This window comes from Uranotaenia lowii, unplaced genomic scaffold (genome assembly GCF_029784155.1).
Source record: "Uranotaenia lowii strain MFRU-FL unplaced genomic scaffold, ASM2978415v1 HiC_scaffold_162, whole genome shotgun sequence".
Lineage (NCBI taxonomy): Eukaryota > Metazoa > Arthropoda > Insecta > Diptera > Culicidae > Uranotaenia > Uranotaenia lowii.
In genome coordinates, this window is record NW_026597655.1 from 34,069 (window position 1) to 60,400 (window position 26,332).

Below are 26,332 nucleotides of genomic sequence, written 5' to 3' on the forward strand. Positions count from 1 at the left end.
TTCAACTCAACTTTTTTTAGAGCTGGTATAAGGATTGATCCAAAACTGATGAGATTTGAATCCAATTTGACGCAGTTCCAAACCGTTTGACAGTTAATGGAACACGAGTGCAGTTGCCAGTTTTTTCATTGGATCGGATCTAATTTCTTTGGTTCAATTCTTGTATAAATTAGACCGAAGAATAGACCACGAATACAGATGCCCTTAGGGCTCTTTTTCCTTGTTCTCTTTTTTCTTTTCCTTCTCGACTAGCATTCTGGCAAAGGGCACGGTGAACGGACGAAACCTGGATCCAGACAGAAGAATCTTCCACATCCGGGGGAAATCTCTCCGGAAGCGGCTAGAACCGGAGGCCCGGTCACACAGGAGTCGTCGGAAAGAACGAGGGGAGTCAAGGTCAACCGGCTTCCATGTGGTTCCAGAAACTTCGCTTCTCTGGCCGAAAGTTTGTGTGCGTCGAGTAGATCCGTCGACAGAGCACTTGGCACCCGCCGGGTGGAGTGCTGAATCGATCTCAGGCAGGCAGGGGGAGCAGTCCCGTTCCGGAAGAATCGGCATCGTGTGGGAAAGGCCAGTGGTGACCAGCACGACATCTAGTGGCCAGAATCCACAAAGTTCATCGGGCGAGGCAATCGCGACACCTAGTGGCGGATTTCGAAGACTCGCAGCGATTCAAGCAGCAACAGCGATAGACGGTCGCTTGCTCCGTGAGCCACCGGGGTGTGTTAGCCGGTTCCTGGTGGCGAGCGTGATGTTTGGTCCGAGGATGACAGCAGGGCAGCAGGAGATCAACGCACAGAAAGACTCCGGGTCAGCGAGCCATCCACCGAGTGCGACAAGAGGCAGTTTTTGCACGTAAGTCGGAAGTTATAAATTGTCATTTGTTTACCCACCCACAATTTTTTCGACCATGGGCCATTGGAGCCAAAAATAAAATGATTTGCTAAAGGCAATGTTATAAAATGAACATTAAAATCTTATGTTTTCGGGATATCATTCTGAAATCACCACAAGTTCCCCTGTTGGCTAAATTTAATGAGCTAGCCGGAGCCTGGCAAAGAAGAAGAAAACTTCAATCTTCTTTTCCTTAAGCCAACCTTCTTTTTCTTCTTACAAAAACCTTGTTAATTCCCGAAAACCGTGTAAAAAAAGCTGTGTAAAAAAAACGCGTTAGTAAAAACCTTGGTTTATAACGTTTTTCTTTTGTCTTTATTTAAGAGGTTTTCAACCACAGGCTGGTTCACCTCTGGTGTATAACGTTATTGAGTCGATTATTTCAAGTGTCTCAGTGTCTCTCGAATAAAATGGGAGACATTAAGACCGTTTACTATCTTAGTGTGGACTTATAGCCTCAAGTAAGAAAGAGAACATTTTGCTACAGCCCACCCCCTCCCCGCCTTATCCTTTAGTAGATTTGAAACTAAATTGGAGAAATTTTAAATTTTGTTAACGATGTTGTATCCTTCAATTACCCGAATTCCCAATTTCTTAAATAAGCTTAGGAATAGCCTACTTCATTAGGGCAAGGGATTTCGTTTAGTTTTTACGATTAAAAATTGGGCTAATTTAAGTAATAATCAATATAGAATATTTATTCAAACGAGACGCTTTTCACAGATAACAAAGACAAAAAAAATGAGGGATCACTTATACAGGTAATAAAAACCATACAGATTATAGAACGACAAATTTGAATCCGTAACAGTTAAAATAAAAAAAAAGCAACGAAGGCTCAACAATTAATCGCACATAACATTTTTAATATATGTGAATTTAACACGGTCCGAAGGTTTTTAAAACGCACCACTTTCGAAATACGTTCGAAGCTTACAAGCACATTCAGTAGTACGCGTTTGCTTTAAATTTTCTAGCTTTTTTGTTCACCAACCATTTGATTTTGCAAAAGGAAAAGAGGGTTTTTGTCAGCTAATACGCTGCGTAATAACAAACCGTAATGACACTTAAAAGTACTGAGTTCCGATTCGAAATATCGATTTCACTTATCAGGGATGTATTTAATATCATTATGATTATAATAGGATAACTTTAATTTCCTTACTAGATACCATAAGTAAGCAACATATTCAGCGAAAAGCTTTCATTTTTATATGCGAAATATTTTTCGAAAAAATGTGATTTTATTATTGTATGGCGCAAAAAAAAAATGGAATGTATCTTATACCGATGCCTTACATGTAGCAATAATCATGTACTTTCTTCTTTTGATTGACTTGTTTGTTCTAACGTACTAACACGTTTTAATATTAATTGGTGAATTGTTTTAACTTATTGTGTCTTATTGCGTTAATAAAGCTAGTTGTTTCCTAAAACTTAGAAGCAAGAACGAAAAGTAAATGTTTGAAGGATTTACGTTTGATTCCCGTTACGAGTAGCGATCATGCATCGACGAATGTTTCACCTACTTAATTTTTCTGTAAAATTCTTATCAACCGTTTATCTGTTTTATTGATTGAGGCGTTGTTGAAGCGCCTAAGTGCGTTTATGTTTATTTTTTTCAATTTTTGGTGTTGCTGGTATTTATTCGATTTCATCGGATAAATTTTCCTTGATATATAATGTTCCGGGATTGGAGTGTAAAATAAACCTTTCCAAAGTTCTGAAACAGAAGTATAATAGTTTTGTCTTTAGCACAATTAACTCTAAAACTAGCATACTTTTTTCAATAGATATTCACTTTAGGAAAGCAGGATTTTTGTTTCAACTATTCATAGTAAGACTTGATTGGACACAGTAAACTTTTACCTTTACATTCATACATTTACACAGAAAGGAACAGATTAACTATTATATTACTTTAACGCCCGTGTTAAATAGTACGCGTTCTGATTTCTGGTTCAGATGATTTGTGTTGTGGGATTCAGTCCAAGTAAGGTTCTTGACATCGCGGATTGGAGATAATTTATCTAGTTGAAGGCAACGATAGGTTGAAAAATTTCCCTGTAAAAATTAGATATTGAATAAGTACAAAAACTCTTAGTATGAAACTCGAGGCGTAAGTTATCTGAAAGGTACTTACCTAACGTAGCAGCGCCAAAGTTTCGCACCGGCGCCGATAGCGCCGGCGCTATTTTCTACATAAGCGTACACATTTTCTTCAGCTCGTTGTCACTTTCTTCCAGTTCCGCCAGGTGCTCCGGCGATATCTGTTTACGATCTACTTTTGGCAAATAGGGCTCATAGTCCAAATCTCGTCGCTCATAGAACAGCAGATAGGCCGTACTGGGATCGATTTTCGGCCGAGTCGGTATCTCCCGGCACGAGCTATCGTTATAACAGTACCAGGACCCGTTAGGATTTGCCGCATAGGACACGTAGTGGCCGCCGTTCAACATTCCAGAGTGGCACTGCAATATACAAATATATTTTATAAGCTCGAAAAAGAATAAGCCATCGGATCTATTTCAACTTACCACAGCAGCATACAACTGATATTTAAGGTCGAACGGATCTCGTTCGGCCTTCAGGTTGTGTTGGTGAAAATCGATGAACTCTCCATCGATCACTGGTGTCTTGGTCAAACTGGAAGAAACCAATCGCTTCCGTTGTCCTTTCAGTTTCACGCTGGACCGATTTTTGCCCTTCTCTGGACTGTCATCAGCCGTCGATACTTCCTGTCGCGCGCACGCTACCGGATGCGTACCGGCAATGGCCGGCGTAATACTTTTGCTAGGTTCACTCACCGTCGCACTTTCCGACGTATGCTGGTCTGCTGTATTAGGCTGGACTACTTTTTCCACTCGGCCAGCCTCAATCGTACCCGTAATGGATGAAAGGGATACTTCGTCGCTCACCTCATCGATCATCGACATTTCCCGGTCAAATTCCACGATCTCGTCATGACAATCGTGGTTGCGAACGTCGTGCGCTGAAGCACTTCCGCCCCCATCCAGCAATTCCTTGTGGCGTAGTATGGTTTCCTGTGGAACCGAGGCCAGGTACGGAGTCGGATCGAAATCTTCGTACGGGAAATTGACTACCTTTTGCGATTTTACCCACTTGTTGTTGACGTAGTTGAATCTCTTCAGGTGAACGATCTGCAGAATAAACTTCGTTAGCTAAATGTACCACTATCTAAAGAAAAAAAATCTAAGACAAGTTATATCTTAACAGATGGATCGCCTTTAAGATGATCATGGCTAAAATTGCGATCTGTATTTGTGTCCTAAAAATTTGAGAGGTAATTATGAAGGACCACGGAAGGACAGGTGCTTCCAAAGAACTGTGCAAAGAGCTCAGAACTGGTTTTGTACGGCTGAAATATGCGCGAGGTTGATATCGGTGGAAAATCTACAGTTCATCGCCAAGCCCTTCCAATTGAAGATGACTCCGGGTCCCCAGATATTGGTCCGAATATAACACCTGCGGGAAAGGACCTTTCGTTTGAATTGGGACTCTTATAGCAGTTTAGAGGAAAACGTCATTGAGTTGAAAGACGAGAAAGAAGGGAGACCTGAAGGGAACATTGATCGTACAAAGGGTAGTGCTCAGGAAGAATGCCACGTTAAGTGCTTCAAGTTGGAGAATGGTATGATAGCGTGAGACACAAAAAAGCTGACCAAGCAGCTCTTGCAAGCGGAGATAACAGAAACAGAACTACAAAATTGCAGTTCAGTAGCGACTCGAGTGGCACTAACGAGGTAGGGTTGATTGCTAATGTCCCCAAGGAAGTTAAACATGTCAGACGCAAATTAAAAGCGCTGGACATGGCATCGGTACCACCTAAGAAGCAGTGATTACAAGCTCTATGAATATTTTCCCCTAAAGCTTTCATTCAACTTGATTTTGGCCCTTGATCTGTGCTACCGACTGGAAACGACTCATCATGTATGTAAGTATATTAAAACCGCCCCTTTCGAGATGAATTTTTCCTGAGAGGCCCAATCCCAATGCAGGGAATGTTTATCTCTCAAGAGTTCTTAGCTGCCCGATGAGTGATGACTCAAGAGGCCGAGCTACCTATACTCGTTTACGTTACCATTGAATTTGAATGGCTCAAGCCGGCATCCGATGTTGAAGTTAGCACAAATTCGGCACAAATCTTGAGGTAACGAATACAACAACCGAATAGATATGGGTATACCACGGGTACATCATGGCGAACTCTGACTCCGGAATCTGCGATCTCTTTGCCAATAAATTCTCGAGCATCTTTGATACATCTTCAATAACCGACGATCAACTGGATTGCGCTAGCAGGAGTGTTTTTCCACTGGGCTTTTCTTTCAACGGCATTATTGTGAATTTTGATAAAAATTTTAGAAACGTCGCTGGTGAACTGGCAATAAAACGCAGTCTTCCAACAACCTACTACTTCACTTTTCTTTGTCGAAAGTCTTTCGGAAGTCCATACTTCCGAATGGCTCGTTCCGCAGTTACTTAATTGGGCGTAAATTGAAAGCTCGTACGGTTAACTGTTTTTCCAGGCAGTTCTCATCTTCATCAGGCATTCCTCAGGGAAGTCATCTAGGGCCAATAGTATTCCTGACCTACTTCTCGGTGGACCAAAATTAGCGTATGCCGACGACTTGAAACTGTTCTACTCTATCAATGGACCCTATTAGCAGATGTGGGGCGCAAGGAATAAATGTGACTTGCTTTTAAGAGAGTTCAAACAAGAGTGAAAATTTTTATTGATTGGTTACGCCTAGTTACAATGCAATGATTACTAAGATCGATATTAACAGATCAATGCTTGCTTTTCCAATACTCCTCCTTAAGATGATCTGTTTAATTTGATATTTTCAGGATACCCATCTTGATTCGATTCCGCTCCAATTTGATCCGCTGCAGGGGTTTTGTCAATCCGTCAGCAACTTGTTGATCAGTGCTTACGAACGACAACGCCACAGTTTTGCGATCCAGCACGTCTCGGATGAAATGGTGCCGGATATCGATGTGCTTCGTCCGAGGTGTGTATCCAGCATTTTTTGCGATGCAAATGGTGCTCTGGTTGTCGCATCTCAGCTCGATTGCTTCCGGTTGATCGAACTGAGACAAAAGTCCGGACCACCAACAGGCTTCTTGTACGGCAGCTGAAAGTGCCATATATTCAGCTTCGCAGGTCGAGAGTGCCACCGTAGTTTGACGCTTGAAGCACCAGGACACGGCTCCGCCTTGTAATAGGAAAATATATCCGCTTGTGGATTTCCTATCGTCGAGATCTGCTGCCCAATCTGCGTCGGAGTAACCGATGAGTTTCGATTCGCCTTGCCTCGTATACCGCAGCTTGTACTCCGCAGTTCCCTTCAAGTACCTCAGTAGATGTTTAACGGCCTCCCAGTGTTTGAGAGAGGGATTGGTGTTGAATCTGCTCAGCTTGTTGACGGCAAAGAGGATGTCCGGTCGGGTACACTGTGCGAGGTACATCAGGCTACCAACGGCTTCCTGATAAGGGATTTTCTTCAGCTGCTCCGCTTCTTCGGGTTTCGGTGTTGGTTCCTTGGTCAGCTTCTCTCCGGTGTTCATCGGGGTCGTCGCAGGCTTCGCATCGTTCATATTGAAACGTTTGAGTACAGTTCCAATATATGCTTCCTGGTCCAGCATCACGGAGTCTTTGGTTCGTGTAACTCTGATACCAAGACAACTTTTTGCTGGCCCGAGATCCTTCATGTGGAAAACGCTGCTTAGTTTCTTTTTGAGCTCATTTTTAGTTTTATTGTCGTTGCTAAAAATGATGAGGTCATCCACATAGATAGGAACAAAGAGAATTTTGCCATCTTTTATCTGGTGATAGAGACATCGATCGTACCCTGAAGCCTTCAGATCCATCTTCTTCAAAGCTGCGTCTAGTTTGATGTTCCAAATCCGGCTGGATTGTTTCAGGCCATAGAGTGCTTTGTTCAAGCGACACACCTTCGTTCGGCTTGAGTCTTGGAAGCAGGGGGGCTGCTCCATATAAATCTCCTCCTCCATCTCGCCTTGCAGGAAAGCGGTGATGGCGTCCATTTGGTCCACGTCGAGGTTGTGTTTGGCAGCCAGGGCAAAGAGGTACCGGAGCGAACTATGACGGACAACAGGAGAATATGTTTCGTCATAATCCACCCCCTTTCGCTGCGAGTAGCCCTTTATAACCAACCTCGCCTTGTAACGGTCGATGTTACCGCCTGCATCGTGTTTCTCGAAGATCCACTTGCATTTGATCGCCTTCCGACCTTCCGGGAGATCCGTCAACGTCCAGGTGTTGTTGCTCATCAGGGCCTCGTATTCCTCGACCATCGCCTTCTTCCAGCGATCGGAATCATCGCGGGATAAAGCCTCTTGATGCGTCACCGGGTCGTCTGTAGGTATCGCCACCTCGATGGATGTTGCCACACCACTGAACGAATCGGGGTATTCGTTGGAAGGACCTTCACCATCAGCTATCTGTGGAGGATTGTGAAACGGCAAACCTTTGCTCGGTAGGACAAATTCACTATACTTGCCTGGAAGTCTGTGCTCCCGACCGCTGCGCCTCAACGTCTGTGACCAAGACGGATTTGAAGATTGTCGCGGTGGGAGCACGGTCACGTCAGTTACAGTTTCATTCGAGGAATCACTTTCAACTAATGAATCCTCGGAACCAGCAGCTGTGTCGTAGTCCGTGTTGAAATCGTCCTCGTCGTCATCATCGGCTTGAGGAGTAGGACCAACTTCTTGAATAGGGGACGACGGAATACTCTCTTCTGGATCCAGTTGAATAACCGTTGTTTTTCGTACTTCCTGGGATGGCGGCTTGCGTTCACTTTTCGCTTCGTTGATGAATTGGACCTCTCGACTGACCACTATTGACCTGGATTTGGAGTTGTACAGACGATAGCCTTTCGTGTTTTCATCGAACCCAACTAACACACATTCGACCGACTTGGGATCAAACTTCTTCCTAGTTTGCTTGGGAATGTGCATCATCGCCGTTGTACCAAAGATGCGAAGTAGTGAAAGATCCGGCTTCTTTCCCGACCAGGCTTCTTCTGGAGTGACATCGTGACCTTTCGTTGGAGACCGGTTAATCAAATAGGCTGCGGTTGACACGGCCTCACCCCAAAACGGTTTGCTCAATCCTGCTTCAAACAGCATGCAGCGCGCTTGCTCAACCAGGGACCGGTTTGCACGTTCGGCCATGCCATTCTGCTCCGGAGTGTACGCAGTCGTTCGTTGATGTCGTATGCCATGTGTCCTCAGATAATCCTGAAAGCCTGCGTTGGTAAATTCAAGTCCATTATCAGATCTAATTACCTTCAGCTTCTTTCCAGATTGTCGTTCAGCCATGACGTGGAATTGCTTGAAAATTCCAGTGACTTCGGTTTCCGATTTAGACTTCAGGAAATATGTCCACATCCGGCGGCTCTTGTCGTCGACGAACACGATGTAATAACGAGCGCCACCTAGGGACTTGACCTCCATTGGACCGCAGAAGTCTGTGTGTACCAGTTCCAGAATCTCGGTCGCTCGGCTTCCCTGTTTGCTGAATGGGTTCCGACACTGCTTACCCATCGGACAAATCTTGCAGTCCTCGAAGATTTCGTCAGTAATTTTGACGCCATTTGCCAAAGAGGTCACCAACTTGCGTACGCCTTGAATATTGAGATGACCTAGTCTCCGATGCCAAATATCAAGACTAGCAGCGGCTGCGCAGGATAACGCGCTTCCGGTTTCCTGCTTCCATTGTTCCAGCTTGAATAAATCATCGTTGTGACTTCCGGTTGCAATAACATCGCCGCACTGGTTGATAACATGACATCCGGTGTTCTTGAAAACCACGGTGTGACCTTTCTTTACAATCTGATTGACTGATAGCAGATTTGCAGAAAGTTCAGGTAGAAATTGGACGTCGCTCACGGGAATTGGACCTGCATTGGACTTCGGTTGCAAAATCGCTTCACCAGTTGCAACAATTTTCATACAACCACCGTTCGCTGCTACCACAGTTCCATCCGACGGTTTCAAATTTTGTAGCCAATTCCGTTGTTTGGTCATGTGTGTACTGGCTCCTGAGTCGAAGAACCAATCGTCGTCGTTTGCCGAGGAAAACGCGGAAAGGACAGAACAAAATGCGTTTTCCTTTCGCGCTGATCGGCACTCCTTAGCGATGTGTCCGTATTTCGAACATTTCCGGCACCTAGGACCTTTCGGATTCTCGTTCTTCTTCTTAACAGGAACACTACTTACTGCTTTCTTGGTAGCGGTCAACGCTGTGTTCGCTGTTGGGGTTTGAGTTTCCTGGAGAAGTTTCGTTTTGATCACGTCGCCAGTCACGGGGATACCAGAATTTTCCATTGCCATTATCATCGGACGATAGTCTTCGGGCAGGCCGGCCAGAAGAAATGTTCCGATCCATTCTTGCGACAGGACAAAACCGATTCCGTTGAGCTGGTGAGCGGTGGAAATGATCTGGTTGACGTATTCGGCCATTGATCCACACGAATGTGACTTGCTTTTAAGAGAGTTCAAACAAGAGTGAAAATTTTTATTGATTGGTTACGCCTAGTTACAATGCAATGATTACTAAGATCGATATTAACAGATCAATGCTTGCTTTTCCAATAGACCCGAAGATGTGAACTTCCTGCAGAACCAGTTTAACCTCTTTGCCTCCTGGTGTGATGCCAATCGCCTACCTTTAACCCGTAGTAAATGCGCAGTAATATAATTTTCCCGCAAACGATGCCCGTTCTCCCCCGTTTCTTTCCTTGGAAACGATGTAATCTTTCGAGCTTAACAAATGATAGATCTTGGTGTGATTTTTGACGTGCGGCTGGATTTTAAGATCAATACTGATGTTATGAAATCGCTTGGTACATCTTTGTACCTGAAAATGATCACATTTTCATATGTGATGAAAGAAATTAGAGAAACATGAACTATCAAAGAACGAAAGAACATAAGCCGTAAATATCATGAAAATTTCGAAAAAGATACAACGGCTCACCGACAGGACTTGAACCTGCAATCTCCGCTTCGGTACAACGGCGCGTTAGCCAATTCCACCACGGTGAACGTTCACCGTGGTGGAATTGGCTAACGCGCCGTTGTACCGAAGCGGAGATTGCAGGTTCAAGTCCTGTCGGTGAGCCGTTGTATCTTTTTCGAAATTTTCATGATATTTACGGCTTATGTTCTTTCGTTCTTTGATAGTTCATGTTTCTCTAATTTCTTTCATCACATATGAAAATGTGGATTTTAAGACTCATACCAACTATATCGTTGACAAGGCCTCCAAAAGTCTGGGTCTTCTTTTCCGCATGACGATGGACTTGAAGGACATCTACTGCCTGAAAAGTCTTTACTGCAGTTTGGTTCGATCGATCCTTGAGTATGCTTCTGTGGTTTGGTGCCCATATTATCAAAACGTTTCTGACCGCATCGAAGCCATCCAACGACGTTTTTAAGGTATGCTCTTTGACACTTAAACTGGCAAGACCCTTTTCGACTTCCCAGCTACAAAAGCCGCTGCCGCCTGATCGACATCGACACGCTGAGAGCCTGCAGGACCACCACTCGTGCGTCTTTCGTCGCTGATCTGATTTCACCAAGAATTGAAGCGAAGCAATCCTTAAAAAGGATGTGTCAAGCGATCCTGAAAATTTTCCCTAGTCCTTAACGAACTCCCGAACGATAAAAAACACTTTTCCAGCGCAGACCAAGTAGCGGCAGGCGAAATTCCTGTTGGTGTCGTTCGTGTCCGATGAATGGCTGGGTATTGTATGGGAGAAGAAAACGGCTAGGGCTATGTGGAAAGCTCTGGAGGAAACCTGCGCTATGAGCTCGGTAACGAGCTAGACGTTACTCTGGAAGCAGTTGGCTCGCCTGCGGATGAAGAAAGGGTCCTCGACGCAAGTGCATTTCCTAGCGTTCGACGATCTGGTCCGACAGTTGAAATCTGTTGGGACAAAGTTGGAAACAAGCGACCTGGTGTCTCAACTTTTTCTGACACTACCAGACAGCTTTGATCCTCTGGTGACGGCCCTCGAGAATCTGGACGAAAAGGATCTTTCGATGGAAATGGTTAAATAGCGACTGTTGGCGGAAGTATCCGAACGAGAAGACCGGATGGAGGAATCGAACGAGGACAAGAGCACGGTGTTCGTCGGAAGAAAAGGAAATCGACCGAAGAAACCCAAAGCACAGCCCAAAGGACCGAAATGCTATCGCTGTGGCAAGCTTGGCCATGTTTAAAAGGACTGCCGAAGCCGACAGCTGGAGTCGAATGCTAAGACGGTGGTATGAGACCTTAGGACTGTTTCATTTATGGTCAATCCTACAGCGAGAAAATCGAGCCATTCCTGGCTATGATTACGACCTTGAGTCATAACAAGAAAAGGTTGGCCTTAGGTCACCCCCGAGGTAGTAAATTTGTTGGTATCACGGACAATGGCAATGGTTTCGGCCGCAATAACGAGGATCATGGATAATACCTTAGGGGATCCGAACCAGCAGAGGGTGTGGTTTTTCAACCTGACCCGCTACACCAAGGAGAAAAAGAAAATGTGACTTCATCCCGTTGAAGTGCCCGTTAAATAAGAGGGTATTTCCCAAATAATCGATGGGTTAGGGAATAATTATTTTAAACTTACCAAAATCGGTGGCAGTTTCCAGATCTGTAGCTTCTTGGTAGCCGGTTTCTTCTGCTTGCAGTGTGAACAGTGGTACCATTGTTCCAGCTTCTCCTCGGAGGTGAACGCCCGCAGGCAGTGATCGAGATCGACCGGCTCGGTTTGCTGCCGCCGGCATATGGCCACCGTTTCGTGCTCGGTCCAAAGCTATCGGAATGACAATTGCAGGTTAGAAAAGGTTTGGCTTTTGAAGTAGGTAACAGTTGATCTTACTCGCTCCCGGGTGCTCTGATAACGCAGATGCAATGCCGTCGGGTCCCAATCGATGGCGATCTGGATGTTGCTGTTGTTGATTGTCCGCAGTGAGGGCGACGGCGAGGATTGGTTTCCATCTAGTGAAGATGTCGTCGAGCTACCGTACACCTTACGGCGGAAAGTTGGGGTGTGCTCCCGGGACGACAGATTCGGTGTCGAGCTGTTACCTGTTGGATGGGTTCGTAAATATTGGTTCGGAGTAAAAAAATAAGGGGTTTATATTACTTGAGGGGAGTCCTGATGCCACGAGGCCTTGCAGAAGTAACTCGTCGGTGCAGGGAATTTCACAGCCACGACAGAATCGAGACCACGGGCAAAGCGCACAAACTCGTCCTCCACTCGCCACGGCTCTCAGGGTAAACGGGAAATCATAACCTAAGCTATCATCACTGTTGCGGAAGGAAGGTAACTCTTAGGGATTAGAAAACCAAATCCGAGGAATATGAGTGTCTCTCACCAGTCAGTAGCGTGGTTGGATTGATCCGGCGGAGTCGGTGGAAGTGGGCTGAGCAACCTTGCCACCTGAACCCACACCGAACAGTACAATTGCTTGTTTGTAACGCCTTCGTAGCAGGGTATCAGCAATGGCACTCCGAATAATCCGGGTCGGGATTTGTGATGCGACAAGAAGTAGGTATCCTGCCGGCTGAGCTTCCGATGAACCGCTATCAGATAGCTATTGTTAACACCGCTATTGTTTGGGCAGTTCCGTGAGAAGTGGTTGGTCCCGCTGGTGGCGCTAGGTGGCCGCCTAATTGCACTTAGATTAAACGCATCTCCCGAATGATGCCCATGAAAACTATCGGCGTACGGGAATGATTCGGCCTCACCATCCGACAGGTGCCCGTTGTAAATAATATCACTCTCAGCTCCGGCAGCTGTCCCATGTTCGAAATCTCCGATTCCGTTGCACATAGTGGTGCCGCCACCTCCGGCAGACAAGTGCCAGCCATCACCGACCGAACCATCGCCGGTATGATTGGTTAGATTGGCCGACGCCGTAGCTTTGGGGCGGTTGTGATCCTTGAAGTTATGCGTCGTCGAGGTGGTGGTGTTGGCAGTTGCGTAGGGATTGCTCACCCCGTACGGATGATGGGTACCTTCGCTGAAGATAAATGTACTGTCTGGACTAGCGCTGATTTCTGGTATGTTCTGAAATAGTCGGACTTTTGTGTTAGCACATACTTGGTGACTGGGAACTTTCTCTGTGAAACTACTCTATTCTCGTCAAATTGGTATTACCAGCTAGAAACGAAGCCGAATTGCAGAACTAAGTACGTTGAAAATACCTTCATTATTTGAACTACTTCTTAGCTTTCACGCATGTTAGAGAGAAAAAAATCTGTGCGATAAAAGGTAACGGGTAAGATAGATTAATAGCTTAAAAACACTAGATTACAGTAAGTTAGAGGTGTAACAACATCTTGAACCTAGAATTATTGCTCTAAAAGACACTAGTCGGAAGTCTGTACACAAGTGGAAGTACTACGATTTATAATCGTCTGTATAGTTCTTGAAAACATATTTGAACAATTTTATCCCAAAACCGAATGTTGATATAAAATATCTCTAATGTGCACATTATTTCTTTGCGAACATGAGCAAATAATTGGCAGGATTCGAAAAGAGACAAGCAAAATTCGGTTGTATTAACCCTAATCCGCTCTTGAGTGTCAATATGACACTATTAGGAGTTTGGCGGCTTATAACTTTATTCGGGTTGCATCCACATAAAACAATTTATTCGGGGACCGTCAATGAATTCTTGAAATCTTTAATTTTGCTTCATTACTTTTTTTATGAACGCACCCTGAAATCTCAGGAAAAAAAAATCCCTAATCAGACCTTGAGTGTCAGTTCGACACTCCTTTTTTAAAACCACTATATCTCTCTTGTTTCTCAATCGATTTTTCCAAAATTATAGTTTTGGAAACTGTAATGCAACTCAAAGAAGTTTCTCAGACAATATTCAGTTACAACACTTCAATTTTCCGTTATTCATAGCCTAAGAAAAAAAAAAATCTGAAAAACACGCTTTGGAAAAAGACTGTAGATCAGCTATGGAATGCTCAAACAAAATTTCACTTAGTGTTCTGAAAAGCTACAGTTAGAAGCTGTACGTTGCACATATAGATTTATTTTTTTAGAAATTTTTCAAGGGCATGACCACAAAAAATATTCAATCAATGAACCGTCAATATTGTACAAAGTCACTCAAGATAAATTTTGAAAAGTGGATTGGAAAGTTGACGCAATTTATCACATTTTTTCATGTTTGAGTTAAATTACGAAGTTTCCAAAACTATAAATTTTGTAAAAATCGGCTGAAAAACAAGCGAGATAAATTGGTTTTAGCCAGGAGTCTCAAATTGACACTCCAGAGACTTTAACGGGTAAAAATTTCAAGGACGGATAAGGGTTGAAAATAAAGCATGGATCACGATGAATCTGGACGCATTAAAACGGGTCTATCTCGGAGCTATGTAAACGAAATAAAAATGTTTTGTACTTAAAATGTAGGGTTTTTATTGCACTTTAAAGGAAACATAATTGGGTTGATGTCCTTTTCGACAAAATAAACCCGTTGGCCCGATACCACTGTTGTACCTCTTTGCTGTAGTGGCAGCTTGCCAAATCTGGCGAAAACATTACTGGTCCTTTGTGAGATCTAATACGGACGGAAAACGGAAAAAAAGTTTTTCAGACACTCCTCCTTGTACATTTCGTAGTCTATGGTCTTGTTTTTCACAAAAACCGGGGTTTTTCGGCCGCAGCTGAAAATACCTTACCAGATCAAACACTTTATTGCAAACTTATCAGCAAAAACGAATTCGAACTTGCCGGGGACATCACCCCGACCAGTGCAGTGCACCACTTTATAAAATTTTTGGCCAGGAAGCTGCCCAAAAGCCATCTTCACGTTCGTTTCGTCATCCATGAGGATGCATCCGTCGTACTTCGTTGGAATCTTGTTGTATAACTTCCGGGCACGTCCTTTGGCAACTACATTCTGATTCAATATCCGGTTTGGCTACTTACTGGCCCGATAAGATCGTATTCCTTCGCGCAGACGAATCCTTCTGACGGTGCACCGGTCGGCGTTGAATTTCTTGGTGATGTCGTAGTCCGACTACCCTGTGTTTGCCTTGTCGTTTTCAACACCTTCTAATACAGTTTCCGATCCTTAATTCCACTATGACGCTTGGTATGAAATTGCCGATCGGTAGTATACATCTCACGGATACGTTTGAGAACGCTATACATGGTTGATTGGACAATTTTTAACGATTTCGCGATTTTTAACCCGACCACGTTGGGTTTTTGACGTGGGTGTTCAAAATTTCCATCACGTGTAACTTTTTTAAACAAAACGAATCGTAATGAAATTTTCAACACCGATAGGAAAACATTTCCGAACAAAGTGCTGTCAAAACATTCCAGATCCGACAACTAGGAGCACTATGGTAAAATAAACAGTGCGAAAAGATTGATCCTTCTGCTGAATCCACGATCTTGTCAATATAGCGCTAGATTGGTGGAGTAGAGGGAAAGGGGAACATAGTTCAGGAGGTAGCTTAGTTATTACCCTAGATCATCGGTATCTTCATGTTTTCATCTAGCCTGGAGAGTTGGAAGTTTGAAGAAGTCATCTTCTATCTGAAGCAGCTTCTTTCGGGTCATGAGTCCCTAGACAAAAGGCCTTTATCAGAGGTAGCTCATGAAACATGCATTATTTGTCTGTCCCAGGTTCATGTCAAGGTGTACTCCTCTTTTAACTTTGAACGCTGAGGTGAGTAAGGACAAGGACAATGGAGTTAATAACAAGCTAACGTGACTATAGTAACGACGAACAATGTTAGCCTTCTGGGGTCAGTAGGCAGCCCACAGAATGAACACGGCATGGCGGAGATATTTCCGAAGACGACAGTTGCCATACGGTGTGGGTTTGAAGAGCTCCGACAGTGAAAAAACTGAGAAGATTCGTTGATTTGGCGAGATCGAGGATCTCCCTCGCCCTGTAGAAGAAGCGCTTATAAACTGGATACGATAGCCATACCCAACACCATAGCATAATCTGAACGAGTTAGGGACCACCACGGATATAGAAGTTGTTCAAATACATCTGAACTACTGCAACCTAGATACACCAGATGTTGTTGCATGTGATGGTTGAAGAGAAGTTGGACGTTGCGCTGGATTAGACGTCTCTCGCATGAATGTAACAGGGAAGGTTCGTGTTCAAGAAACGATATCGTCGGATGAAAAAGGTTCTGTGATAGGCATGAATAACGGGATCTTTTCTGTAGCTTCTAGGCTCCGTCAAGGTGATTCTTGGAGAGTTTTGGTGTTGTGGTCGATAATATAGACGAAGGTGTTCACGGGAAAAAAGCCATTTCTGCGGACTTTAATGTGTGTGCCTAGGAGTGGGAATTAGCCGAATAACAAATCCTTAAACACGCAGTCTCTGAAAAGGCTAAACATAGACCTGATACATAATTGCCCTATCAGGACCCATGGAACTCAGCTTACTGAAGGTCAAAAGTTGACCTAAGTATTAAGTGTGAGAAGAACGGTGCTGATGGTACCGAGATACTGGAGAGGTCAGTTCTGCTAGCGATTGCTAATAGATAGACCTCAAGGGTTTGTAAAGTACAAACCCTGCCAGATTGTACGGATATTTAAAACAACATTTGGGAACAGTCCGGCCCGGCCCGGTTGACCGGATTTCCTCGAAAAATTCCTGGATTTATTCACTTTATTTTGCAAGTCCAACAAAAAAATTTTCGGATATTGCCCGGAGTTTTGGTAATCCATTTTGAAATCAAATGCCCTGATTTTGGCAGGTTTTTATACAAAATTACCCAAATTTGCCGGCCCGGATGCGCACTGAAAAAATTCTGGCAACCTTAGTGTAATATGGATGAAGTATAGCAACATCTGCCTTGCCCCTCGGAGCGCGAAAACTATTATGGTTGGCGCGCTTTAAGAGAAATAACCTTATTCCGTCTGTCTGTCTTATTCCTAAATGTAAACGAATAAAGTCGTAGTTTTTAAGCTCAAGTATTATTATTTAGCCAAGGAATTCCGCCGTCGGCAACATTGGCTACAAGCAGTATCGGATCCACGTGGAAATATGGCCCAAAGAACAACATTCCGGACTTTCGATGCGAAGTTGGAGGATTGACAACTGTACAAGGAGCAACTGGAACAAAATTTTACGGCAAATGGCGTCGCAAACGATTTGAAGAGAGCGGTACTCATCAATTTGTGCGGGGCAAAAACTTACAAATTGCTACGAGATTTGTGTACATCAAATACACCAACGGAAAAGACGTATGAAGAATTGTGTGGTTTGTTGTCACGTCATTCTGATCCGCCATTGGTAGTGCACACAGGAAGACGGAATTTTCTGAGAGCGAAACGTTGCGAAGATTCGCCGGAGAACCTTAATGCGTGGGCAGCTAGGCTGAAAAATTTGGCGTCTAACTGCAAATTAGGAGTACATTTGAAACACGATCTTCTGAATAAATTCGTCGACGGATTGGAAGGAAGAACGTTCTATCGGATTTGCGAGGAGGATGAAAATCCAACCTTCGAAAGAGCGGTGGAACTAGCGATGAAATATAGCCAGAGGTGTCCAAGCCTTCAGTAGTTTTCCTAATGAAAAAAGCACGGAGCGGGCGCAAGTCATTTCTGATGAATTTGTAGAAGAATATGAATGGAGGAGTGCAGATAGTGACGAGGGGTTGGAATTGGCCGGTTTCGATAGAGAGAACTGGAAGTTCAGAGATGACCCGGGGCAAAATCTTCCGGAAGTAACAGGCTCCTAACAAGTGCTTTCTTGCAGATTTAAGTACCAATAAAATTTTCTATTTGTGATTCACAATGAACTAAGTGCGGGGGTGTAATATGGATGAATTATAGCAACATCTGTCGTGCCCCTCGGAGCGCGATAACTATTATGGTTGGAGCGGTTTAAAAGAAATACCCTCATTCCGCCTGTACATGTAAACGAAAAAAGTCGTAGTTCTTAATCCCAAGTAAAAGTGTTATTACAGGGTCCGGCAATCACGGAGAAAAAAGTATAGTATTTTTAACTATAATCCACTTATATTCAATCATATTTCTGATTAATTCTCGGCTAACTATAAATATGAAACTTTTAACCATATATACAATAGATTATCGGATTCTTTTCTAATGCATATAATAGATTCAACTATATCGATATGATTGATTTTGCGCACTCAACTATAAATATCATAGATTCTACTACATATGTATGATTGAATTTCTTCATTCTACCATAAATATGATAGATTCAAATATAATTGTATAATTGATTCAATTATATATATAGTTGATTCAATTATACAAAAAAAGTTGATTTAATTATATTTATAATTGATCCAATTGTTTTGTATTATTGAATTAAAAGTTGATTTTATTTGATTTTATCATACATACAATTAGGAAAAATGCATTTTCAGAAGTTTTATAGGTTTTTACTATTTCAGATAACTCAGAACCTTTAGTATAGGTTCCGAAATGAAAGCTAAAAAAAAGAGTAAAAATATTGTATTTTTATTTAAATTAATTCTCCTTTTTCATGTTTACCCAACATAAACCGTTATGAAGGTAACACAACAAGAAGGTTGGAAATCTCAGCCCGATTTTCAGGTCCTCGAAGCAACGTAGCACGGCGCGCCTTGCTGGCCTCCACCGATTCGACCTTGATGATCTGTTGTTTTCAGATCGGGTATCATACCCGCAGCGGCGTCATCTCCAGAATGCGTTTCACCGAAACGATCTCGCCGGTGGCCTTCTTGAACTTACGCAGCTGCCACAGGAAATACCAGAACCGAGACTTGGCCATGATCTGGTCCGGGGCAAAAATGTGCATCTTGAACAGAGGAGGATTCGGATCCTTTTTCGAGGGCAACTTGCGCCCGATCACCTGATATAATTTTTCGAACATGCAGCAAGCGTAGCCTTCCGCTGTTGTGGATACAATTTTGGGGACACAGGAGAAAATTCCCTGGAAGATACAAACACACATACATTAATTTTTTTATTTTGTCGAAACACATTTTTTCCGGAACTAAATGTTTTTAAAAATTAAAGAAAAACTTACGATTACTTTTGCGTTTCCTATGGGATCTATTTGCAATTTGCAGTTTCGGTGAGTACTGTTTCCCTATCAGGCCGCCTTCGTCGATTTCCTCGATGAAAATGAATTTGCCAAGAACTGCTGGCCACGACAGGCCAGAACACCGCTGCCATTGCGGAAAACATAAAGGACTTACGTTCCCCCATCAAGGCCCTCGTCGATTTGATGCTGGAAACAGTTTTGCAAGCAGCCGGAAAGCGGTTACGAACGATGTCGGGAACTGCTGACCAAGCATCAGCACTACGACCGTAAACAGGAACATGCGATTCCATATGAAATCGTTTGCGTAACTCCAGCCACAGCAATCGACCGCTGCCAGGAACCGTTTTGAATGTAGCTGCTTGTGCTTTTCGCTGACGAATTCGCTGATGAACGCGTTAAATATTTCTTTTGCAAATTTGCCGGCTTTTTTTCTCTTGCTGGACTGGACACTACACGCATAAGCACGTATAGTCAAACTACGTTCTTTAAAATCCCACTGATTGAAAAAATCAACTGTATATAAAAAATTTGTCAATCAACAGTTTGTAGTTGAATCTTTTATATTTATGGTTGGACGCGATAAAACAACTAGACTTTGATGATTGGTATAATTAAACTGAAATAATGGAATGATATTTATAGTTGATTACCTAAAATGAATCATACAATTGTAGTTCAATCTATCATATTTACAGTTGCATCAATTATACCACTACAGTTGAATCTATCATATTTACAGTTGAATCAATTATACCACTACAGTTGAATCTATTATATCTATAGTTGAATGTCTAAAATCAATCATACAATTGTAGTTGAATCTATCATATCTACGGTTGAATCAATTATACCATTACAATTGAATCAATTTTACCATCACAATTGAATCTATTATATTCATAGTTGATTGCATAAGGTCAATCAGCAGTTTGTAGTTGATTCTATTGTATTTATAGTTGAATGCATAACATAAATCATACAGTTGAATGCATCATATTGATAGTTGATTGCGTATGGACAATTAGAAGTTTGTAGTTGAATCTATTATATAAGTAGTTAAATGCGAAAAAATCAACTGCATTTCGATTATTGGTATAACAAGCTGAAATGATTGGAACAACTGTCGTCTTTTTTCTCCGTGATTGAACTGCTACATTACTTCAACAGTAATTATTTCGTTGCACACGAAACAGTATTGAACGACCCCTCGTCGCTTTGTTTACATTAAGTCTAAGCTATCATTGGATGAAAGTGTTACTTTTGTAATCAGGTGTTATCCGGAAAAATGGATCTCGAACAGAAACGTAGCGCTGTGGTTGCCTTGTTCCTAGCTGGCAAACGGCAAAAGGACATAGTTCGTGAGCTGTCCGATATAAGTGTGTGCAGAAGTTTTGTATACCGTACAGTCAAAAGATACCTGGAGACCGGAAGTGCCAAAAAACTGTATGTTGGGGGACGCCGACCTACTGTGGTGACAACTGCCATGGCGAAGATTGTCAAGAAGCGCCTTAAGAGAAATCCTCGTCGTAGTGCCACTAGATTGGCAGAGGATCTCAACATATCGGATCGAAGCCTCCGTCGGATCCTGAAAGATAAACTTCAGACCAAGCCCTACAAGATCCAAAAGGTTCAAGACCTTACGGTGAAGCAGAAACAAGAATGAGTAAAAAGAGCGAAGGCGCTGCTGAAGAGGGCCGCGGAAGAAAGGTTGAAGAATATCGTGTTTACCGACGAGAAACTCTTCACCGTACAGCAGTTCGTGAATAAGCAGAACGACACAGTTTGGTTACCAGACAGAACACGAAGCCATGCCGACTTGCTGACGGCCACCCAGCGACACAAACCAGCATCGGTGATGGTTTGGGCCGGAATCACCCGTGATGGCCAGACTCCGTTGGTTTTTGTCTCTGAAAGAGTGAAGATCAACCAAAACACATATCGGGAACGAGTTCTACAGAATGTCGTCGAACCGTGGGCATGTCGACATTTTGGTTCCAGGGATTGGGTTTTCCAACAGGACAGGAAGAACACCTGCGGGCCTCATACGATGCGTTCCTCGACCGTCTGCGGCGAGTGATTAAACTCAAGGGCGAACAAGTCGAACTTTACCAGTGATTTTTGAAAAAGTAATTTGTTTTCAAGAGAAATTGAATGAATTTGAAATAAACAGTTGTTGTTTTGATCAATTTATATGTTTATTTCAATGTAGCACTTCAATTGCCGGACCCTGTATTTAGCCAAAGAACTCCGTCGTATATAACACTAAGTTTATACAAAGCGGACCTCAAGGATCATGGCGCCAAGGCTTAAGTGCAAAGGCACAGGTTGTCAGCAAAAATTGGAGCTGATCTCGAGTGAAGGCCAATCAGCAAATTGCCTACAGAAGAAATATTTTTCTTTCGGTTCTACATAGAATGGGGTTTTGGAAAAATGTAGAACCAGCATTGGCAGATTGCAAACCGCTCAAATCCGTAGATTTCTTCAGCTGGGATTTTTGATTACGCGTAGAAGATCGCTATAATTTTCAATCATACGTAGAAATCCTGAAGATCCGCATAACTCGGACTTCGATCCGTAGATCTGTAGACGTGTTCAAAATCTGTAGATCTACTGAGAAATCCGTAGATCTGGACACTTCGTACATGACAACTATTTCTAATGCTATTTAAAGAAAAAAAAAGTTCTGCAGTATATTATTTAAAAAATAATTTGAGGTAAAACAGCTCAAGGATTACAATTTAAATGAATTAAAATATAGCCATAAATCTACAGTAATTACGGTTAAATATTATTAGAGATATTGTTAACTGAAACCAACTACAACTAAATTTCCAACCAATTTGATCTAGGAAAGAGATAATATGATATATTACCGAAACATCACTCCAAGAATATTTAACACGCGTTAGTTTGTCAGATAGGTGCTCCATTCGTTCTCGGAGATAGTTTTCTTCAGAAATCATCAATTTTGAAAATAAAGTTTAATCTTCAGTGTGTTCAGACACCAGTTCGTTGAGTGAGAATGTTCCAACTTAACGATTTTCTTCAGAGCACCTATCTGAGCAGTCAATGTAAAACTAACTAAGCGCTAAGTACTAATCTACTGTTACTTATGTACACAGCCATACCTTGAAGCACAACATATTCGGAGGCATGCAGAGTGTGTTGCCAAAGCACCGGCTTACCTTCGACGCGGTCGTCGTCCCGGAGGAGTCGGTTCTTCGATGGCTGTTAGCCCCGGCGCCACCAGAGCCATTCGTTCCGTTTGCTGCTCCCGCAGCTTCTCCAGATGATCGATAACGACCTGCGATGGCTACCGTATCGTCCACCGTAGTCGATGACGAGGACGAGGATGAGATTGTAGTACTAACCGAACTGGTCGTCAGCTGGTTGGGCTCTAGTGGTGGTAGTAGAAGAGCTTGTGATGGTAATACGATTTTTTAAAGATTTGATGGAGATGGAGGTGGTTAGAGGGGTTAAAATGTTCGGTTGTAATTCGAATGGATCGAAATGAGTTTTTATTACGGCGCGTGGTGTTCGGATAGGCAATGTAACGGCAATGTGACGACAGACGTGATATAGCGGGGGGTAAAGAGAAAGATGTCGATCGAGAAACAAAACATACAATTAATCCAGTATCAAAAAATAAAACATATAAGGAACTTAAAACAACACACAATGGTAGTGTGAGCGAGATTATGTTAAAAGTAAAATAAGAAAAACAAACAACAAAACATAAACGATTCAACAATGACCCATGATTTCTACGTTACCTGGTGTCCGTTGTATGTCTTTGAGGCCTTTTTCGATGTTGATGGCGAGTTCCGATCCGGCTCGGGATCGCACAAGAACGTTATCCGACTGGGGCAGCTCGTAGACGTACAGCTCGGCAGCGGTGCTCGGTTTGACCTTTTGATCGTTAGGTAGAATGCAGCGTATCTGCGAGTTGGACAGCTCACAGATCAACATCAGTTCCGGATCCAGCTGGCACAGGTCGCTCAGCTGTTTTTTCAGATCCCAATACTTCAGTTCGGAGTTCAGCCGGAGTCCGTACTTGATCGGAACGGAACCATCGAGCAGAGTCACTGGAAAGAAAGTTAGTAGATTGATTATTTTAAATGTTTGAAGGGCTTTGACGAAGAACAAACCTAAAACCTCGCAGTAGGTGTAGTTCTCCAGGGGCAGTGGTAAACTGAGCAAACTGAACGGATCGAATCGAACCGAATCACGACCGCACCCGCTGCAGGTCACCTTCGACTTCAGCTGTCCGTAGAACAGATCTACGATAATACTTTGATTTCGAGCGTGATGCTGATTCCAAGCTTCCATGGCGACCACCACATCCGAACGGCCGTCCGAGTCCTTCAGTTCGCTGTACGGTTTCTCCATGACCCGGTTCAGGTCTTCGTGCAGTGAATCGAGCAACCAGTCCAGCAGCTCCTGGGAATCGTGCTGACCTCCGCCGGAGAATTGCGGAGCGTTTTTAGTAATACAGAAACGAAGTTTTATCGGGGCAATCGAGCGCTGCGACGCGGTCCAAACTTCACGGAGCAGCTCGGCATATCGGATTGCTAATTGACCTTTGGTACCCAGCTTGTTGCCTGTGTTCAGTTCATACAGATGCATGCTTCGGATGAAATACTGCGTCAAAGGTTGGGTGTTGAAAAGAACTTGCAGGGCTGCATTGATGAAACACGTATTGCCAAGGTTGTGGAGACCAGTGGCCCCGGGTGGATGAAGGGAATGAGTTGAGGCGACTGTTCCTCGTCTTTCTTGGTTACTGTGGGTGCTTCCTGGGTGAGAAAGAGCTAGTGAACCCAATTCTTCAGGCCAGGTGAGGTCTTTGTTCCGTATTTCTAGTAGGAGTTGGTCGTTGTCTGCTATGGATAGATCCTGCAGACTGAGGTTGTCTTCTTCCAGAAGATAAGGGAATTCGGCAACAGAAGAGGCAGTCGGCACTAGGTGCCATAATCGTATGTCTTCGACACGTAGTTTCAGTCTTTGGCAGAGGAATTCAGCGACCTGTTTGACGGTGGCAAGCCGGCTGAATGCAGCGGTGTACGCGAGATACTTTTTCGGCGGTTGTAGCATGTTTGAAACTGACACATTCGAATAGTTCCCGCCCGTGAGAACTCCATATCCTCCTGATATGTTTCCCCATGCACTGTTCGTTTGCTGTTGTTGTTGTGCGGTGGGGTTTTGATGTCTTAATATGCGTAGATTCAGAGGATAGAGCTCCAATTCCACGTCTGCAGTACTGAGAGGTTGAATGACTTGTCTTGGTAAAGGGAGAGGACCTCCATACCATTGGGCTAGAGCCTTCCACAAAGAATCTGGAACGAGCTCGAAATCGCGATGCTGGACTAAGGTGAGATCTCTTTTCAGACGACCCCCTTCACCGGTTAGCGTGGGAACTTGCATTGGTTTGTAAAGGACCGGTGCAATGAGGGTACTGTTATCAATCAATCCCGGCGGACTACCTGGATGTCGTCCACAAGAAATACCACTGCTACCTGACCCTAGACTAGATGAATCTCCTCCGGTATTTAGCAGGTCGCCCATACTTTCAGTAGAGTTAGAGTTAAAACTTTCATCACAGATGACTGCTTCATCGACGCCAGCTATAGTGGCTGAGGCATTTTGACGGCTGTTCGCATAACTGGATGCTATTTTACAGTGAACACAGCTCGAATTCATTGCAGGTTGGGTGTATTGTGTGAAATGTTGCCACCAGTCCGCGGAAATTAGATACCAGAACTGACCGACCTTGTAACCACGTCTTACTTCACGTGCCAACCATCCACGCACAATATCACCTTCTAAATGCTTGCACTGTGGCCTCAAACCAAGAACAATATGACACACCTCGAACAACAAATCCAAAAATGGCTGCACCAAATTTGACGTACTCTCAATACTCCATATGAGGAAATCTTCCTGGGTGAACTTAAACTCCGGTAAAGGATCTGGTACCTGTTGCATTTTGGTTCCCCCGGAACCGTATGTAATATCAGTAGACCTTCGATAGAGTTCATCCATCACTTGTTTGCTGGTAATATTTCTGTAGCAGCCAGCGTTAGTTTCCTTGGCCACAAACAACAGAATATCCACCATTTTGCCAACTTCACCAAAATTAAGCACCCCATCCCGATCGATATCGAACACCTTGAAACAGAACTTGCTCCGCTCCACATTTGGCCCACGGCAGGCCGCACTCACACCGCAACACAGCTCCTTGAAATCAATGTGACCATCGTGGTTTTCATCAAAAGCAAGAAAAACCCCTCCCAAAGCAGCCTTTGGTATCGGAGGGCATATCAAAGGCCCCAAGGATTCAACATCCAACTGTCCCGTAACGGCCAATCCCTTCAGCAGCCAGAACACCTTCTCCAGATCTCCAATATCTTGTTCCTCCAGATGGGTTACCCCGGCCAAACTCTGGTAGAACGTGGGAGTTTCCAGCTCCGAACTGAGACTCACACTCGTATCCTGTAGCAGCCACTTCGAGAGCACCGTGGCACCTTTGTAGATCTGGATCCATGACTTGAACTGCTCGAACGAGACCCGGTCATTCTGCCCAAACAGGGCCACCGTATATCGGGACAAGCTGTTGCTTTTGTTGTTGACCAGAGCTTGATTGTTGCTTCCGCTGCTCGTGGCATTGATGGCCGTAGAGCTGATGGCATTGCTTTGGTAAGTGGTCTCCACTTGGATTGCTTTCAGGAAATCTTGCCTCAGGATATGTGTGCCGGAATCGTTACAGTATAACGTCCACAGAAATCTTAAACCAAAAAAAAAATTGATAAAATGAAGCTTAGGGGTTGATTAAGCCGATTGGTGAACGTACCTTATTTTCTCCTCCTGGGTACCTTTGGTGAGGAGTACGAGTCCACAGAGCAGTTCCTTAAAGGCGATTCCTTTACCGGTACCACCGCAGGCCGTAAACAGCCAATCGGCCACCATGGCCGGAACACCGTCGCCAAGCACATCCTGGACGAAGGCAGCTTTGCTGAGCGCCGTACCGGTAGTTCCGGCCGAGCGCTTGAATGCATCCTTGATTCTGCGTAGCTCAGAATCGGTAACTGGAAAAATGCAAAACAGATTTTCAGATCAATTAACCCTCAAGTCGTTCTCTGGAACATAAGAAAGGTAAAATTCCTGATGAGGAATTGTTGTTTTTCTCCGCCTACATTCTTATCTTATCGGCCGTTGTCGGTGCATGAAATTCTTATTGGGTCACGATTACCACCTCCCCGGGTATTCGCGACCTTGTCTAGCAATTAGATAAACTGTACCTACATGTGTACGTATGCTT

The 26,332-nt window shown here is 43.7% G+C and overlaps 1 protein-coding gene across 1 annotated transcript; it reads right to left on the reverse strand.

Moving 5' to 3' along the window:
- Positions 1 to 1,565: 1,565 nt before the first annotated feature.
- On the reverse strand, positions 1,566 to 26,095 carry LOC129759476 (ubiquitin carboxyl-terminal hydrolase 32). Its single transcript, XM_055756947.1, has 11 exons — positions 25,865 to 26,095; positions 23,166 to 25,798; positions 22,791 to 23,102; positions 22,146 to 22,435; positions 12,322 to 13,016; positions 12,090 to 12,253; positions 11,823 to 12,031; positions 11,571 to 11,756; positions 3,432 to 4,055; positions 3,038 to 3,365; positions 1,566 to 2,958 (listed from the first exon to the last, which is right to left on the reverse strand). The coding sequence occupies exons 1-10, from the start codon at positions 25,978 to 25,980 to the stop codon at positions 3,093 to 3,095; spliced, it is 5,502 nt and encodes a 1,833-aa protein (XP_055612922.1). The 5' UTR covers positions 25,981 to 26,095; the 3' UTR covers positions 1,566 to 2,958; positions 3,038 to 3,092.
- Between the last annotated feature and the right edge of the window lie 237 nt (positions 26,096 to 26,332).

Bases quoted from the DNA above. Each gene is read 5' to 3' on its own strand.
- LOC129759476 (XM_055756947.1), bottom strand. From the start codon at position 25,980: ATGGTGGCCGATTGGCTGTTTACGGCCTGCGGTGGTACCGGTAAAGGA. The intron at 11,757-11,822 runs GTAAGATCAACT...TCATTCCGATAG, and splicing joins ATCAGAGCACCCGGGAGCGA to CTTTGGACCGAGCACGAAAC. The intron at 4,056-11,570 runs GTAAGTTTAAAA...TTTATTCTGCAG, and splicing joins GGAAACTGCCACCGATTTTG to ATCGTTCACCTGAAGAGATT.